This window comes from Biomphalaria glabrata, chromosome 5 (assembly GCF_947242115.1).
Source record: "Biomphalaria glabrata chromosome 5, xgBioGlab47.1, whole genome shotgun sequence".
NCBI lineage: Eukaryota > Metazoa > Mollusca > Gastropoda > Planorbidae > Biomphalaria > Biomphalaria glabrata.
In genome coordinates, this window is record NC_074715.1 from 49,494,231 (window position 1) to 49,514,257 (window position 20,027).

At 35.8% G+C, this 20,027-nt stretch overlaps 1 protein-coding gene across 2 annotated transcripts in view; it reads right to left on the bottom strand.

The window, feature by feature from the left end:
• Positions 1 to 20,027, bottom strand: part of LOC106055884 (uncharacterized) — an 84,112-nt gene that overhangs the window by 46,203 nt on the left and 17,882 nt on the right. The window contains exons 1-2 of one of the 2 annotated variants that reach the window (XM_056030355.1): positions 8,005 to 8,377; positions 4,154 to 4,563 (exon numbers count right to left, since the gene is read on the bottom strand). In XM_056030355.1, the coding sequence (XP_055886330.1) occupies positions 4,154 to 4,559 (406 nt within the window). In that variant the 5' untranslated portion in view covers positions 4,560 to 4,563; positions 8,005 to 8,377. Of the gene's footprint in view, positions 1 to 4,153; positions 4,564 to 8,004; positions 8,378 to 20,027 lie in introns of those variants that run through there. The other variant, XM_056030354.1, reaches the window with a different exon arrangement.

The window sequence follows — 20,027 nt, forward strand, 5'->3', positions numbered from 1 at the left end:
GAGATAATTATAAAATTTCAATAATTGAAGTCAAAAGTGTAAATTAAAGTAAGTATGATCATCTACAGTCATTATTTTTTTATATAATCATTATCATCCATTAGTAAAAGGCTAGGTCAGTTTGGAAATGGTAAGTGGAGAGAAAATATACTTATTGGTACCCAACAAAAAAGTTAGGTAGAATAATTTGGAAAGTTGTTTTGACACAAATATTACATTTTGTCTGACAGGAGGGGTTTGGTGTGATATGAGACAACCATCAACATACATATAGCCAATAACAGTATTTACTCTGAAAAACTCTGTTTTATGCCTATGGAGTCAGCAAAGGCATCTTCGTATGTGGACTATATACATGTGTATTTATTCTGAAAAACTCTGTTTTATGTCTGTGGAATCGACAAAGGCATCGTCGTATGGGGACTGTATACATGTCTTGATGGACTTAGTACTATTGGTTGGTGAAACTATTACACTGTACTATACTATTTTATCGTCAATGAGTGATGATTAGAACACCGCATACCAGATATTTTCTTACTAATAACTGTATTGTTTTCTTGGTGTCAACATTCAACTACAGTGTGAACTTTGTGACATAGGAACATGGACAATTTTACCAGGAACTGATGAAGATGGGAAACATGATGATGCCCATCAAGATCAAGATATATGTTTGTTTTGTCTTTCCCCAAAATTTTGGCCATATATATTGTACAGACATGACAGTAGGGATAGTGTTTTAGACTGAAAAAAAAAAAATTGACAAAATTTTTTTTTGATAAAGGGGGGAGGAAATATGTAATGACACAAGATGCGTAGAAGTTGATGTGAATCGGGTTTTTCCTAAGTAATGTGACGAGTAAGAACAGAGTAGGATTATGAACAAGAAGAATAACGGACAAGACGCCTAAGAGGACGACGCTAGGCTAGCGACGACAGAGGACTGTGCCCTTTTTATTGTTTATTAAATTGTTGAAGTTATCAGCCTGCGTTATTAAGTATATTCTTGATTCATTCTGTTGTTGTGTCATATGGACTCGCATGCACCAGTAACATATATATACTCATCAACAAAATAGACCATCAACAATATAATGATATAATGATGTTATTATGTAATGATATAATGATGTAATGATGTTATGATGTAATGAAATAATGATGTTATGATATAATGGTATAATGATGTTATGATGTAATAATATAATGATGTTATGATGTAATGATATAATGATGTAATGATGTTATGATGTAATGAAATAATGATGTTATGATATAATGGTATAATGATGTTATGATGTAATAATATAATGATGTTATGATGTAATGATATAATGATGTAATGATATAATGATGTTATGATGTAATGATTTAATGATGTAATGATATAATGATGTTATGATGTAATGATATAATGATGTTATGATACGATGATGTAATGATATAATGATGTTATGATGTAATGATATAATGATGTTATGATGTAATGATATAATGATGTAATGATATAATGATATAATGATGTAATGATATAATGATGTAATGATATAATGATGTAATGATATAATGATGTAATGATATAATGATGTAATGATGCAATAATGCAATGATGTACTCCGTTTCGTTTCAACGCCCGCAAGAATGAACATGTTGATCTACAAAAAATATATGAGTTATGAGAGAGAGAGAGAGAGAAAGAGAGAGAGAGTGTGTGTGTGTGCGCGCGCGCGTTCATTTAAACTTGATATAACGAGGTCGCCGGTAAGGGCAAATATAAGATGCAACGTGTGAATCAGATAAATGTTTTTAAAATGTTAAACATATGGGCTCCAAAAGTTGTTATTTTTTAACCTTTTTTTTTTTTTGGTATCTTGGCGCTTTGTTTTTTATTAGAACATGACAGCAGCTTTACTCCATTTTTAGAAGATATAGATCTAGGGCTTATGACTTGCAGGGATGGGGGTCGGGGTGGTACATGAACAAAAGAATTCAAAGAAAAATCTGTGCGCAGTGGCGTGGCATAAGAATTTACAGATGGGGCTGGTATTACAAGTAAAAGCGTTAAAATGAAGAGGCTTCAGTACTGCAAATTTTGGGATTCCTCTGATAAGCTAGGATAATCACTTCAAGGTTCAGGCTCAGTTCAAGCAGTTGCGGAAAACGGAACTGCAAAAGACAGCGCTATCTAAGAGAACTTACCGATCCCATACCTAAGATACAGAACCGTCCGAACCTATTCAACTGTTTAGTAATCTTTCGTTATGTTTTGTTTTCAACCTAAGAAAGTTTTGTTTTTTAAGTTAGTTCGATAGGGAAGGGTTATAAAGATAACCTCTAACACTGTCGCTAATCTTGCTTTTGGCTTTTCAAAAAGATAATTTACGTTAATGTAAAAATGTGCGTCAGAGATTAGACCAAGACACACACTGTAGGATTTGTAGAACCTTTTATTATTACTTTGTGTTTCGGGTCAACTGTATCGAGATAGAGAGAGAGGGGGGGGAGAAAAAAAGTTAGAGATAGAAAGACAATAAGGGTGGAGAGAGAGAATAAAATAGAGAGAATAAGAAAGAGAGAGAGAAAGAGAGATAAGATAGATAGAGAATAAGAGACAGAATAAGCGGGAGAGAGAAAGAGAGATAACAAGATAGATAGATAATAAGAGAGACAGAATAAGAGAGAGAATACGAGAAAGAGATAAGCAGAGAATAAAAAATAGAGAGTAAAAGAAAGAGAGACAATTAGAGAGAGAATGAGAGAGAATAAAAGAGAGAATAAGAAAGGGAAAAAGAGAGAATAAGAAAGAGAAAAAGAGAGAATAAGAGAGAGAGAGAATCAGAGAGCGAATAAAAGAAAGAGAATAAGAGAGATAGAATACGAGAGAAAGAGAGAATAAGAGTGTGTGAGAGAGGGAGAAGGATATTAAGTTTAACAAGTTTAGCTTTAAGACATTCTACAAATTCAAAGTAATACATGTGAACTAGTTGATGAATAAAAAGAAACACTCAAGAATTCAAAAATCAATCAATAAAAAAAAAGTTTCGAAAAGCGACATAGTGTGACTGCAAGAGAGAAGTGGAAAGGACTTAGTTTAGTTGACTTATTTCCTATAACCGTAATGACGTTCGCCTCTACTTAATTAAAACAGGAAACCAGACAGCCAGCTGAAGTAATTATAGGGATTACACAAGAACAACAGAAGCTAGACACATCAGCTTAGAACATCGACCTTTGAACTCCAGGTTGTCATCCAAAATGTAGAGACACAATTCAGCAGACAAGAAAATTTAGCCTTTAAAAAGTGAACGTTACTGTTAACATTTTCCTAGAAATTTACCAGTTGAAGAATATCGCTGAGAAAAGAATGACTAGCTCGTTGGCCACACGGGGGAAAATCTAGTCTGACCGTCATAATTTTTAAAAGTAAAAAATGAAATAAATTTACATTTGACTATAAATTGGAGTAAAAACAAACATGGCGTAGTCAACCGCAGTGAACCAATAACTGAGTTGTATATTTAATTTAAAGTTGCTTCAAGTTTATTGATAGATTATCTTTAAGCTTGGCTTTCATTTTCACGTAAATTTAATATACATTACACCTAGATTCTAGATCAAGAAGTAGATCTATATTAGATCTTAAAGAGTTCTAAATCAGAGAGGCCTACGTGTTTGATTGTAACAATAAATAATTAGTTTCTTATACAATACCCAGTGGCCTAATTGGTAGAATCAAGAATCTGACGGTGTCATTAATCATAGTTAGATATCCGGTTTGAACTAATTTTGTTTTTAAATTAATATGTGAAAATATTTTATTTTAAGTTGTATAAAGGAGACATTGTCTTGTCTTTTTTTTTAAATGTATTTTTAAATGTTTTTCTTTGTTTTAAAATTCAGCATTCATTAGTTATTAAGAGAAAAACAATCGCTCGATAAGTTTTATAAAGAAGATGTTTGTCCTTTTTTGAAAGTATTTTTTTCAGGGTTTTTTTTTCCTTCAACGGTATTGCAAGCGTGAATGCTTGTGAACTGTTCACTGGACTTCAGAGATGTAATTATGGAATTAAACAACACATCTGCTTATTTTGATGATTGTGGTCGAATACAATTACAACTACTAAAGAGACTCAAGCTAACATCAACCTACCTTGCTTTAAGTGTTTGCTGGGTATACTGCTTGTTGGTGTGACCCTAGGATGAGCATTATTCCCAAGTTTGGAAAAACCTTGCTTTGAGTCGAAACTCTGCCTCCCTGGAGTGACAGGCTTTCCTTGCCCTGTCGCCTGCTTCCCGAGTGTTCTGGGCGAAGAAATGGCTGGCAGAATTCCTCCTGACCTCTCCGTGGAAGGCTGCGAAAAGCATCCCAGATCCCCAGGCCCCGGTGTGCTTTGACAGGATGGTGGTATCGGAGTGTCCGGCTGGACCCGGAGTTTTGGAATTTCTGTTTGACCGTTTCCTGAAAAATGCCGAGGCTGTCCCACTGGTGGGTGCTTGATGTCTCCTTGTCCGGTATCTACATGCTGCTGGTTTGTATTCGTGATGTAACCGTTCATAGTGCTAGGAGACGAAGAAGAAGAAAAAAAAAAGGCGTTAAACGAAATATACAATGAATATATAATGAACGAGGAACGACAGAAAACAAGGTGACAAAAGTCAAACTGATAACAGAAAATTAAATAGAAACGATAGCTTATAAAGAAATAATAGCTTTTGAAACTAGGTCTGCGTAGCCACATGAAATACTCCATTCTTCCATAATGTTTGAACTCTTAGACCAAAGGTTCTCAAACTTTTTTTACCCTGGGACCCTTTACATAGTCAAAGCTTGCTCACGGACCCCTGAGTGAAAAAAGCTACATTTAGTTCGTCAAAGCTACATTTAGTTCGTCAAAGCTACATTTAGTTCGTCATAGAATAGTACGTAACAGACATATCAAACAGCATTTAGGGGCGTGTTGATTATTATTCAAATTATCCGATTGGATCAGATGGCTTTAAGCGAAGAAGTTATTTAAATTGTATAAAATGTTCATACTTTGCGGACCACATTCAGTCGTTGCACGGACCACTAAGGGTCCGCGGACCACAGTTTGTGAACTACTTAGACAAAATGTTAGTAATACCATACATGTTGAGTAACTAAGTAGACTTTTTTAGTTTGATTAACTTTCATTAAAGCCGTATCTAAAATCCCCCAGATCTAGTTTTAAGATAAGATTACAATTATGTAACCTACGGATGAAGAGGGTGAGTTCTCTTGCAAAAAAAAAAAAAAAAATTTACTATAAATTGAAAACAAGAAACGGATTGTTTTTTTAAAAAAAAAACTCCATGCCCCACAAAAATCTACGCCTATGATGAGTTTATTTTTTTCCCGTTTACTGCAGGCTTTAACTTTGACACAACCGTTGTGAATCGTTGGAATAATAGTGACACGGATCTCTTCCAGTTTTATACATCGTCAATGAAAAGGGCGTCATGGAACAACATTGCCGCCCGTTTCTATCTTCAGCCGACTGGAACGAGATGAGCTAAATTTAGAGCAATGCCATTAACGCTTATGAATCGATTACCGAAACGTCGCTGACAGATGTGCCGTCTGTGTGTAGGTCAGCGCGTGTATATGTTTTGATTGATTAGTTTTTATATCCTGCTATTTAGAAGATAGTCCCCCCCCCCCTCTTTCTTTGTTCACTGTGCACACTAATAATTAAAATTCATTGAAAAATTAAATAACTAGAAAATATTTCTCTTTTTGACATCCCTAGAAAAAGATATCTTTTCGCTACCCCTAGAGAAATATCTCTTTTTGCTACATCTAAAAATGTATCTTTTTTGCTACATCTAAAAATGTATCTTTTTTGCTACCACTAGAAAAATATCTCTCTTTTTGCTACCCCTAGAAAAATCCCCTAGAAAAATATCTCTCTTTTTGCTACCTCTAGAAAAATATCTCTTCTTGCTATCCCTAAAATTATATCTTTTTGCTACCCCTAGAAAAATATCTCTCTTTTTGCTACCTCTAGAAAAATATCTCTTCTTGCTATCCCTAAAATTATATCTTTTTGCTACCCCTAGAAAAATATCTCTTCTTGCTACCCCTAAAATTATATCTTTTTGCTACCCCTAGAAAAATATCTCTCTTTTTGCTACCCCTAGAAAAATATCTCTTCTTGCTACCCCTAAAATTATATCTTTTTGCTACCTCTAGAAAAATATCTCTTCTTGCTACCCCTAAAATTATATCTTTTTGCTACCCCTAGAAAAATATTTTTTCGCTCAATCAGTTGAGATTTCTGTACTGTTAGAACGTCTAGTTTTACAAAGATCAAGTCCAGCAATGTTTCTCAAACTGTGTTCCGTGGAACCCTAGCGTTCCGCAAGTCCTGAATAGGTGTTCCACAGACTACTGAAATAATTAACTTGTAGGCCACTTGGAAAGAAAAAGTGTGCAATACTGAGATCCTTACACGAACAGGTATTCCCAGCATCTTTACAGCCCTCAGACAACGCCGCTTGCGCTGGCTTGGACATGTTTGCCGGATGGAGGACAACCGCATCCCGAAAGTCATTCTCTACGGACAACTCGCGACTGGCTCAAGAAAAACTGGTCGCCCCCACCTCCGTTACATAGATGTAATAAAACGGGACCTCAAAATCAGTGAACATCAATACTGACCATTGGCAAGACATAGCTCTAGACCAAACCAGATGGAGAGAGACAGTGACCAAGAAAGCTATGGATAGCGAAAGAACATGGGCCTCAGCCCTGGAAGAAAAACGAACAATGCGAAAAATGGCCAGCTCCTCTACCACCGAAGCAAAAGCCACCTTAACCTGCAATATATGGGGACGGGAGTGTCTCTCCAAAATAGGGCTCCACATCCACATGGGGAAAGTATGCGAGAATGTGCGAGGTGTTCCGTTAAGTAAAAAGTTTGGGAAACACTGGACTAGATGAACACGTCTTACAATTTACCAGCGTGCATCGCTAACTTCCGGCTTTCTCCGCTCTGCACCCGGCACCTTCCCCTTTGCCTTATTGGGTCCAGGTTTAGAGCTGGTGTCGTAATACGTCTGTCAGATATCTGTTCTATCTGTCAAATACTTATGGCATAACAGACGTCTACCCATAACATTCATGTGTCGTAATACGTCTGTCAGATATCTGTTCTATCTGTCAAATACTTATGGCATAACAGACGTCTACCCATAACATTCATGTGTCGTAATACGTCTGTCAGATATCTGTTCTATCTGTCAAATACTTATGGCATAACAGACGTCTACCCATAACATTCATAGGACCCAAAAAAAAAAAAACCAAGGCCTATTATTACTGTCAGTGCCAACAAAAAAAAATTGTTCGTAGAAAGAGAACTGATTTCTGTCCGTAACACTCCAGGCTTAGCCAGACTGAATGGGGGAAACGAACCTTATCTTATTCTCCCTTTATTCTATAACTATGCCTTTCTGTGTTTTTTTTCCCCTCAAGTATTGAACTTTTGATCCTATGTGGCAACAGGACCATTAGTTGAAAAACTAAACTCAAACATTATTGGCCAGATAATGCAAGACTAGGACACTCATGACGTAAATGTGAAAAGCTTTAGTATTTTTTTTTGTATGACTTGTGTTACTTGTATAAGAACTAATACAAAGAAACACACAAGCCTCAAGACTTCCCTGTATTATAAAAGAAACAAAGGTAAACTATGCTATCTCAGTGGCGTAGAAAATGCGGAGAGAGAGAGAGAGCTATAAAGTTCTTAACCTTAACGATTACCGGTACATCTATGTTTACAAATCAGTTGCATTAATTTTTTTTTCTAAATAAATTTAATACATTTTAATTCTAGGTAAATTAGCAATCAAATGATTATGTAGCCTATTATTACAAACTGATATGAACCGAATTTAAAGTATTGACGAAAAATGAAAAAAAAAAGCAATGAAATATATGACCACTTTATTCTTAGATCCAGAGTGACCTTTTACCTTTACATATTTTTTAGTCTGTTGTGCCGTTGGGGTTCCATGCAAGATTAGTCGACCGCCTTTCTCCATTCCTCTCTGTCTTTTGCCTTAGATACAACCTCTTTTAATGGCAGGCTCGTCCATTCTTTTATGTTGTCTTCCCATCGCTTTCTCTGTCTGCCTCTTCTTCTTTTTCCTGGTACTGTTCCCTGAAGGAAGGTTTTTGCGAGCCCCGAGATCTTGTATATGGCCATAGAATTTTAGCTTGCGTTTTTTTTTATAGTTAGCAGGTCATCGTGGGGTCCAATGGCTGCAGTAACACAGTCTCTAATCTCTTGGTTTGAGATGCGGTCTTTAAATGTGATACCTTCTGTAGCATCTCAATTACATTACTAGGATCCTCCTCTCTAGCGCTGCAATCAGCGTCCAAGACTTGCAAGCATATAAACATGTGGCCATGACCAGGGAACGGTTCAGTCTAGTTTTGATGTCGAATGACACATTCAGTAGATAACTAAATTATTAGTACATGATTCAACAAATAACTAAACACTTCAGTAATTAAGAAAACAGTTTCGATCACAAGTGTTAAAAAAGCAAAATATTTTTTTTTAAATACTTTGAAAACAAAAAACAAAGCGTATATAAGGAATAGAACTGCACATTTACAGCCGCATTTTTCAATACTGTAAAATGTATTGCCCTTTTCGATATCAAACAAAAGTATTGAATTACCACTATTTAATTTGTTTTTTTTTCATTGATTCTTTTTTTCTCTTTAGAAGCAGTAACTAATTGTGCGAAGTTTCAGCTTGATCTGAGAATGGAAAGTGAGAGAAAAAATACGTGTATACAATTTGTACCAAACAGACAGACGGACAGACAGACGGAGTGAAGTGATATAAGTTCTGTAAAAAACAAAAAAGACTAGTAGAGAGAATACTTAAGAAAACCCAAAACAAAAGATTATAACTCACGTGTCCTTGTTCCCCATTTGTTGTGTTAAGTCTCTAAAAGTATCGAACATATAGTAATCCATTAAAACGCTAATTATAGTTGAAATTAAATTAGATAGAGTGGTCACTCTACAGATGCAAATAACCCTACATCTCTACCCATTTTTTGACCACTTATTTTCTGTTCGCCCCATTCTCCAAAAGCCAAAAATTAGAATCCGACGCCACTGCTTCTGCGCACGGTGCTAATAATGTCAAGAGCTCAATGAAAGGGTGCTAGGTTCCACTATTAATAGATTAAACCGTGGCTAAAGATTTCCTTTATATTTTCTGCCAGAAATCTATATGATCCAGGGGTACCGCGTCTTCAAAAGCTCAACTGTTGCCGTTAGGTCTGGGGTGAATGCCGATAGACAAAACAGCTACATTAAGAACAGTGCGTCTCAGCAAAGTTAAAACTATAAATAAAACTATTAGTAAGCTTGAATTACGGCGTTTAGTTATTGATAGTCTCAACTAATGCATTAAAACGCTCAGGTGTTATTGTTAAACCTGTGTACATGGCCCTGCCAGTCTTTTAGATGTTATAGTGAAACTTCAGTACATGGCCCTGTCAGTCTTTTAGATAAACCTTGTTGATGTCTAAGAGCTGAGCCGAAGGCTCTTCGAGCTCTAAGTTTGAAAAAAAACCTGTTTGGTCGTCCAGCCGAACAGTAAAAAAAAACAAACCTGTGGGAACACAGTTCTGTTTGAGAGGGACCCGAGTCAATGCCTATGTAAAACATTGCTGTTTCCAATGCCTTTGGCCCCGACGCATGCTTGGCTGCACATGGCCGAAGGCCGAGGGCACCGGGAGCCACCGTCATTTTCCTTCGTTGTACCAAGCTAGCTGTGTGGGAACCGCCATTGATGTAACGGTCCCTTTGAGGAACAGCGCATGGATGTGGGACGTGTTCGTGGGGACTTTTTTACAACCCCGCCCGTGTAAGAGGTTGACTCTCGTCTACCCGTGGGCATCCCCACGGGAGTTATGTTTCGCCATTCATTTAGCCTAGCTACCCCCTCAAGTAGCCGTTTCCACGCGGGCGCCACGATGAGGCAGAACAGCGTACCCGCGTTTAGATAAACCTGCGCACATGCTAGTCACATGACACCCTTGCTCGTTAACGGGTGGCTGCGTGGTCGTGCGGTTTGCGCGCTGGACTGTCGTTCAGATTTATGGATGGTCGAGGGTTCAAACCCTGTCCGCTCCCATCTCCCGTCGTCCTGAGGGAGGTTTGGACTAGGAAGTAATTATCTTTGACTCTGAAGGAACATCCGAAAACATGTAAAACATTTTACAAACATTTTACAACCGTTGGCCAAAGAAAAAAAGATTAAAGATTACTTTTACATCATCTGCCCAGTAGAGCGCAAAGTGTGGAAGGGGGTACTTTACAGCAGCAGTTCAATTAAAAGATTTTGCGAGTTGATGTAGCCTGTGACATGTATTTTGGAAATGTAGCCTATGTGACCCCCTTGTCAGAAAAAGATTGTAGCCCCATAAAAGCTAAACTATCTCCCATATTGATCGTTAGATCATCATCAAGTTCCGGTCTAACTTGACCTGTAACAAAACATTTCCACGAAAACATTTTCACATTTCGGCATACTGCCACAATGGTAAACACGTTTACCCTAACTCTAATCGGAATACAACAAGTATGGAGTGTTTGTTCACTGTAGGATGGTTCAAAAACGTCTACAAGTACACCAGTTTGAAAAAGTACTTAAATCTACAAGCAGGAACTTTTCAAATCACGTAATCTTTGTGAATCCTTTAGCCTAATACCACAAGTCCTAGTCGACAGAAACTATAATTAAACATGTCCAAACCCGTTCAAAACAACAACATATTTTTGTTCAGTTCTTAATACACTGTCTGACGAAGGGACTATAGAATAAGACTATGTGGTTGTTTGTTTATGTGTCGATTTATGAGCGGACGTAACAAAGGTGTCAAAGGCAATGGCCTAATTACAATACTTCCAGTGTGCTCCTGTTTAATTATAGGATTTCTATCATAGTCACAAGGACTTCTCTGTCAATAGTGTATCATAGTTTTCAACAAAAAAAAAGTGTATGACCTGGAAAGTTTAATAATATATGTTTTGTGTTTAAATATGGTTTATGCGTCAAGGTTGCCACAGAAATATAGACAGGAAACTTTTTGCACTTTTGGCTTCACGTAGCTTCGAGTTTCTACACAGAAGAGTAAAAATGTAAAATAATACAATTAAAACTAAAAGTTAAAAAAAAAAAAACAAGCAACTATACATAGGAGTGACATCTTATTTCAGGTCCATTCAGTCCATAAGTTTCATACTTCATATAATTGTAACCTTTGTGAATACGTTATTGAATTGGAATTTTAAGGTGCATTGTAGCTTCATGTGTAGTGGTGTACACTAATTTGATGAATTCAACTTGAAGGATTAGAATAATTTTTTTAAAGAGAAAATTTTGTTAATTCTAAACCAGAGCAAGTATTTTGGGCATACTATTGGACACTGAGTCATCAGATCTAACTGTTGTTGTTATATATTATCTTTATTTTCATGAAATAATTAATGTTGTACTCCCTAGAAAGACATTAAAATAAATTTAACAAGAAAAACATTAGTGCCTAGCTAGGTTTGGGAGGGGTCAAATTTTGAAAATCCCCCCCCCCTCGAGCTCCTACTTAAGGGTCCCTCAGATGAATGTCCGAATTTTATTTTTACATTAAATATTATGCCATTATCTCATGTTATGTCGAATGTCAAAATGCGGGGGCCCCTAAAGAGGTCAAGTCCTAGACCCCGAAATTCCTAGCAACGTTGAAAAATACTTTTTAAAAAAAACAAAGCTTATATTATTAAAAGTACTATAGTATGAATTAGTTGTCATTAAATTTGTACAGATCTGGACTAACAACAACAACAAAATAGAAAAAGGATTTATAAAACAAAAACAAAAAAAAAGAGGGAATGACCTGAATTTGAACTTATGCTCAAGCCTTCTCAGGCTTCCCAAGCCAACACGGGAACCACTCAGCTAGTGGAGATCTTATGAACATGGAAGATTGTGTAGTTATCTATTGTCTCTAGAGTCTCATTCTATTGTTCATATTGTGTTTACTAAGATTAACAAGACAATCTATAGAGGGGACTAATTCAGCTTATACCACCATTACAGTCAATTACAATTTCTTTCCCTTGTTCAAGATACCAAACAAAATAATTAATTACCAATAGTTAATTAAATAATTGTTAAAAGGGGAACAGGATAAAACGTGTAGCACTAGGAAGACAATGATACGTGTTGCACGAGGAAGACAATGATACGTGTTGCACGAGGAAGACAATGATACGTGTTGCACGAGGAAGACAATGATACGTGTTGCACGAGGAAGACAATGATACGTGTTGCACGAGGAAGACAATGACATATGCAGCACGAGAAACAATTATATGTGTTGCATGAAGAACAAGATATAGTACCAAAAAAAAGATGTAGCTCAAGAAAAACAATGACATATGTAGCATTAGAAATACAATGATAGATATACCACTAGAAATACAATGACATATGTAGCATTAAAAATACAATGATAGATGTAGCACTAGAAATACAATGATAGATGTAGCACTAGAAATACAATGATAGATGTAGCACTAGAAATACAAAGTTTAGCACGAGGAACAAGATATAGTACCAAAAAAAAGATGTAGCTCAAGAAAAACAATGACATATGTAGCATTAGAAATACAATGATAGATATACCACTAGAAATACAATGACATATGTAGCATTAAAAATACAATGATAGATGTAGCACTAGAAATACAATGATAGATGTAGCACTAGAAATACAAAGTTTAGCACGAGGAACAAGATATAGTACCAAAAAAAAGATGTAGCTCAAGAAATACAATGACATATGTAGCATTAAAAATGCAATGATAGATGTAGCACTAGAAATACAATGATAGATGTAGCACTAGAAATACAATGATAGATGTAGCACTAGAAATACAAAGTTTAGCACGAGGAACAAGATATAGTACCAAAAAAAAGATGTAGCTCAAGAAAAACAATGACATATGTAGCATTAGAAATACAATGATAGATATACCACTAGAAATACAATGACATATGTAGCATTAAAAATACAATGATAGATGTAGCACTAGAAATACAATGATAGATGTAGCACTAGAAATACAAAGTTTAGCACGAGGAACAAGATATAGTACCAAAAAAAAGATGTAGCTCAAGAAATACAATGACATATGTAGCATTAAAAATACAATGATAGATGTAGCACTAGAAATACAATGATAGATGTAGCACTAGAAATACAAAGTTTAGCACGAGGAACAAGATATAGTACCAAAAAAAGATGTAGCTCAAGAAATACAATGACATATGTAGCATTAGAAATACAATGGTAGATGTAGCACTAGAAATACAATGACATATGTAGCATTAAAAATACAATGATAGATATACCACTAGAAATACAATGATAGATGCAGCACTAGAAATACAAAGTTTAGCACGAGGAACAAGATATAGTACCAAAAAAAAGATGTAGCTCAAGAAATACAATGACATATGTAGCATTAAAAATGCAATGATAGATGTAGCACTAGAAATACAATGATAGATGTAGCACTAGAAATACAATGATAGATGTAGCAGTAGAAATACAATGATAGATGTAGCACTAAAAATACAAAGTTTAGCACGAGGAACAAGATATAGTACCAAAAAAAAAGATGTAGCTCAAGAAATACAATGACATATGTAGCATTAAAAATGCAATGCTAGATGTAGCACTAGAAATACAATGATAAATGTAGCACTAGAAATACAATGATAGATGTAGCACTAGAAATACAATGATAGATGTAGCACTAAAAATACAAAATTTAGCACGAGGAACAAGATATAGTACAAAAAAAAAGATGTAGCTCAAGAAATACAATGACATATGTAGCATTAAAAATACAATGATAGATGTAGCACTAGAAATACAATGATAGATGTAGCACTAGAAATACAATGATAGATGTAGCACTAGAAATACAAAGTTTAGCACGAGGAACAAGATATAGTACCAAAAAAAAGATGTAGCTCAAGAAATACAATGACATATATGGATTAAAAATGCAATGATAGATGTAGCATTAGAAATACAATGATAGATGTAGCACTAGAAATACAAAGTTTAGCACGAGGAACAAGATATAGAACCAAAAAAAAAGATGTAGCTCAAGAAATACAATGACATATGTAGCATTAGAAATACAATGATAGATGTAGCACTAGGAATATAAAGTTTAGCACGAGGAACACAATAATATGTGTAGCACGAGGAAAACAAAGATATGTGTCAAACGAGGAACATAATGACAGGTTCATAGAAAAAGAAACAACACCATTGCAAATAGAAATGAAAACAACCATCACTCCCTTCTCTTGGGCAGGAAATTACGAAAATAACAAGCAAAATATATTTAAAAAAAAAACTTTTTTTTTAAAACAAATCTTACCTATGGAAAAAAAATAATATCTCTGCCATAATCTCAAAAATACTGTTACGTATTTCTGAATCTTCTGGCTAGATGTATTAGTTGGCACACAAATAAAAACACAGCAAAGAACTTGACGACTAAACTTTCAGTATCATATAACTTTAATGACTATTAACCCTAACAATTCGTTACTGTAACATGTAGCGTAGAAGACTGTACAATATCTGTCAGTTTACAGTTAGCTATACTTCGTTGCAATTCATCTCTTCACTTCGTTGCTATTCATCCCTTCTCAACTATCCTCGAGCCGTATTCCACAGAACAGACCAACGACACACTTCCCAGTGTCGCTCCAGGTCTCCCAAGGCAGAACCAAGTCGTACTCAAGTCTACCGAATCAGAGCCGTACACGTCTTACATCGACTGTATCGACTGTAACGGCTCAAGTCCACTGTAGTACGCTGTATAGACTTTAACGACAGTAGTCCACTCCAGTTAACTCTACCCTAGTTAACTTGCATCGAGTCGTACACATTTCTCTTCCACAGAGCCGCACACGTCTTACATAGTCTGTATCGACTGTAACGGCTCACTGACGACTCCATACGACTGACTTTCACATTAACTCTCTGGCTTATATAGAGTCCCTAATCGCTTCTCCAAAGTTGCACAAACACTCCTAGTATTCTCTGGAATAACATGTCAGGAAACGTCACATCCTGTCTTTATTTATACACGTAGATTCCAGAAAACACTCGCTGCAGTGTCATCAAGTCGGGGTCACACGTAGTGACCTTTATCTGTCACTGTTCATAAGTAACTGTCCCCCTACTTAGATCTGTTCGTCCCCTGGAACAACACGTGTGGACACGTCACATCCTGTCTTTGTTTGTACATGTAGATTCCAGGGAACACTAGCTGCTGTGTCATCTCGCCGGGGTCATACGTTGACCTCTACCTATCACTGTTCATTTGTAACAATACATTAATACGTTCTTTTTCATTATCTACATAAGACAAAAGCATATTATCTTATATAATACAGACGTTACTTCAAAAAAGAAGATGATAACCTCCTACGCGTCATGCATCTAGACATGCATGTTAACCAATGACCTAAATTCTGCCAACTCACTGGTTTTCCTGGCTGGCTCAGGCAACCCATTGCATGCTCTATAATAGCACTAGGGACGAAGGAGCATATGTACAATACTAATTGATTAACACATTGGTTCACTATTTTTTTAAATTCTAGTAGGCCTATGTCATCGAGCTTGAATAAATATGATTTGAGAATGGAAGTGGGAAAAAAATGTATAGATAATGTAGAGGAAATGACTCCACATATACAGCTCCATCTCTCCATTAGTAGCTTTTACTTTTCTTTTTCGAAACCAAAAAAAAAATTAATTACCACTAATTAATTAATTAAATGTTAAATTTTTTAAACAAATTATTTATTCATGTTTTCTTAGAAGCAACAAATAATTGTGTTAAGTTTCAACTTGATCCGCGATTGGGTGTGAGGTAAAATAGCGTGTACAAAGATTTAACCAGACAGAGTGAACTGGTATAAGCTTTGTAAAAAGTAACACTTCTATATATCCCATTTGAAATGTTTCATTGCTGAATCTTATCTTATCTTACATAATACAGACGTTACTTAAAAAAAGAAGATGATTACGTCCTACGAGTCATGCATTCAGTCATACATATTAACCAATTACTTAAATTCAGCCAAGTCACTGGTTTTCCTGGCTGGCTCAGGCAACCCATTCCATGCTCTAATAGCGCTAGGGAAGAAGGAGTATTTGTACAAATTTGTCCTAGCATATGGAATGAATGTATAATGTAGTATAAGTATTGGTTTATATAAAATGTTATTGTTCAGCATTTTTGTATTAATCACAGATGGTTATTACAAACGTATAATAGGACATTGAAGAAAAAAAAACTTAATTTTCTATTATCAGTGCCAACAGGAAGTCAAAATATGTGAAGTGGGCGATAAAATACGTAGAATGACAATAAGATAACAAAAGTTCAACTGCTTTAAACAAAAATGCAAAGCTTTTTAGGTTTCAATAATGTTTGACTATATTTAGAAATCAGTAATAGGCCTATTGCTTGTGATTTAATCTCCATGCTATTAAATTTAAAGATTTTACTTCAAAATAGTTTTAGTCCCATCTTTTTATGATTTTTTTTCAAACCGTTACATTAACGTACTAGTTATGCAGATAGGGTTATTATCGGAATGCTTGGAGACAACGCATTAAATTTTACAAAATGAGAACTTAGCAACGATCAAGTAGTCCAGTACAAACCAACCTTTCCATTCTACAAGGGGGCTTGTCAGGAAAAGAGGCATACTCACATTGGCGGCCTTCCTCGGAACGTGAAGATCACAAAAAAGATTGAGATTCCAAGGAGGTGTCGGCCTTTGGCCTTCGCAGAAGACTGACTGACGGATGCCTGATAGCAGATACCCCCACACCATAGCAAGGGCCAACCCAGTAATTGTGAAGACTTCAGAAAGGACTGAAGAGCTCCTGGTCCAAGCCTGTCTACAGAGAAATCTTTCGCAGTGGTCAAATAGATTAAAATTAACTTTTTCGAAGATTAACGTACCAGATGATAGGCTTCTTTGATATGGATTTCACAAGATCTACCTTTGGCATGGACTAAAACACCTGGCATCAAAAGGCTTCCGAAAAAACTACGCGATAGTTCTAGCAAAGGCCGAGGGGCAAACATATGACACAACAGAAAAAAGCGTCAAAAAAAAGAGAAACATAGATGCCCCAACAGACAATGGGTTGTTTGCGTAGATGCGGCAAAATGTGTAGGTCACAGCTCGGTCTCTTTAACCACTGCAGAACTGCACACTTCATTCATCGTCGGACTCGAACACACGCCTTTATTATTATCAGGACATGGTATGTGCTTAATTTTCTCGCTGAACTGAAAGCTCTACATAAAATCACACTAACAGACTTTGCGAAGTCAATACTTCTATTTTATGCTCTTAATGTGTCTTTTCGATTCACTTTTTCAAAAATCCATTCAGCCTATAAGATATTTAAATTTTTTTTAAAAAGTCACATGAATATTAACACAGTATTCTGACATTCAAAACAAAGATAACAGTACATTCCTAAGTCAATATGCTAGGGCTATTTCCTAAGTGCTTTTTTCATTCAAAGTGCCATTAGATCATAAAATGGGTTGCCTGAATCAACCAGGAAAACAAACTACTTAGCAGAATTTAAGTCAATGATTAACATGTATGACTAGATAAACATGAAATGCGTAGGACGTAAGTGTCTTCTCTTTTGAAGTAACGTCCGCAATGTATAAGATAAAATAAACCGAATAAGCATTTCTAGGCTTATTGCTTAAAAAAAAGTTCCCCTTTCAGATCTTGCTGATGATGTTAAGGTCATCAGTTTATAGCTAGATGGTGCCAAAATTATCGCATCGATAATTACTCCCAATATTTTCTTTCTACAACTTTTTACATTCAGCTTATGAATTTAAAACAACCAAGTAGACCAGATAATCAAATACTCAGCAGAATTGAGAAAACTGAGAAAAAAAATAGTTTAAGGACAAAACAAAATATAGATGATAGTTTTTTTAATGCAAATTTGAAATCTACTATGGCCGCCACAAAGATGAAAATATATTAGTAAATATATTAAGTTGACTTTAGAATAATATGTTCAATATTTGTATTTCTGATTGACTAGATTACTGTAAAATCTAAAGCATTTTGAAAAAAAAAACAACCTATAACAAAAAAAAAGAGAAACAGAAATACACCTCTAGTGAACGATGCCACGCTCACGCGACCTACTGCCTTTTACTTTCCCCAACTTAAGTCAGGTACCCATTGGAGTTGGTTGGACTCAGCCCTAATAATCAAAATCCCAGTCTTCACAGAGACTCGAACCCAGGACCCCAAGTTCGGAAGCGAAGCTCCTAACCACTCAGCCACCGCGTCCCCAATGCGATTGTATATTTCTAACAAACTTTCGTATGTCTTAAAAATTGCTTAGCTATCAACTTCCTATTTTCTATAACCAACACTGAATACCCCCCAAATAGCTATTCATAGTTATTCGCCATATGTCCAATGTAGGCCTACAATAAAATTCCGTACTGCAACAGAAAATCAAAAGCAATGTTGTTACATTTAAATTGTTTAATCAAATACAACATAACGTCGAAAATAAGTAGGTTTGAAATTGTTATGACATAATTTATAAATAGATTCTATATACATATGCAAATTACAAAGTACTGGTAGGAAGCTAAAAGGCGTCATAGCGATTATTTTCAGTCTTTAGAACTATTTCAACGCGTGAAATAACTAGGCATGGCATGTATCAATACAGAAGTTGACCGATTTACTATAAATTGTGTTCGATCAATTGGCAGCTGAACGGTTCATTGATCATCAACCGACTTTTCTTAATTTACTGGGTCAATAGAAAGGGACTTACTCGATTCCCTCCACGTGTCCCCATGTCCCAGTAGCGCCTTGGAATGTTTTTAAAATGGACAAATAATTTGTATACGATTTATTTATTTATAATCTTAATTTTTAGCGGCCCCCGAAAGGGGAAAAGACGCTATTAGTTTTGTGCGAAATGTCTGTCCGTCCGTCCCGTTTAGATCTCGTAAACTAGAAAAGATATTGAAAATCCGACATCACAATATTTTAGACCATTCAAAGTTCTGATGCAACGGCTACTTTTTTTTTTCTTAAAGCGAAAAATCTAATTTTTAAAATCAGTTATGCAAGCAGTTTTTTAAAGAGAAAAAGCTAATTAGTAGGCCTATGCATTATAAGTTAGACCTAATTTAAAATGAATAGTAATCTTATAAACTCCATTTTTCTGAACATTTTTTTTTATTGCGGAAATTTTTTTGTTTATATATTTTTTTGAGGATTCGAATAAGAGATTGATTAAGTAGCTAACACTTGAGGATTAATTCTGTGGATTATTTGTGTTTCTGTGGTTTATTTTGTGATTCTGTGGATTTTTGTGTGTTACTGTTTAGAGTGGACGGCGCGAGGGTTGTGTAGTAAAGTATTGTGTAGTTTGTAGTGTAGTTATCGTCTCTTTTCTGTCTCTGTACTTGTGATAAACCCTTGTAAAAATGTCAGTTAAGACATTTTTTATTGAAAAAAAGGACCTGGATGGTGGACTTGTCCACTCCCCAGGTACCTTGCTTCTAAAGCTGTCAGGCCAAGGGGCTGTTAAGGCCACTATGGCGAGCCTAATAGAGTGCCTGAAACTAACACCGGACGAAGTGAGTTCTCTCTATCGCTTCGAGAACCCCTTTGTCTGGTTCCTGGTCCCAACATCCGCCCGAGTGAGAACCCGTATACTAGGGAAATCATTCGGGAATGATAAGGACTTCAAGGTAGATGTCTGTACCTTAGAAGACGAAAAAATCAGGGTTACCCTTCACTGGGTAGCACCAACCATAAACAAATCAAAGATAGGAGAAATCT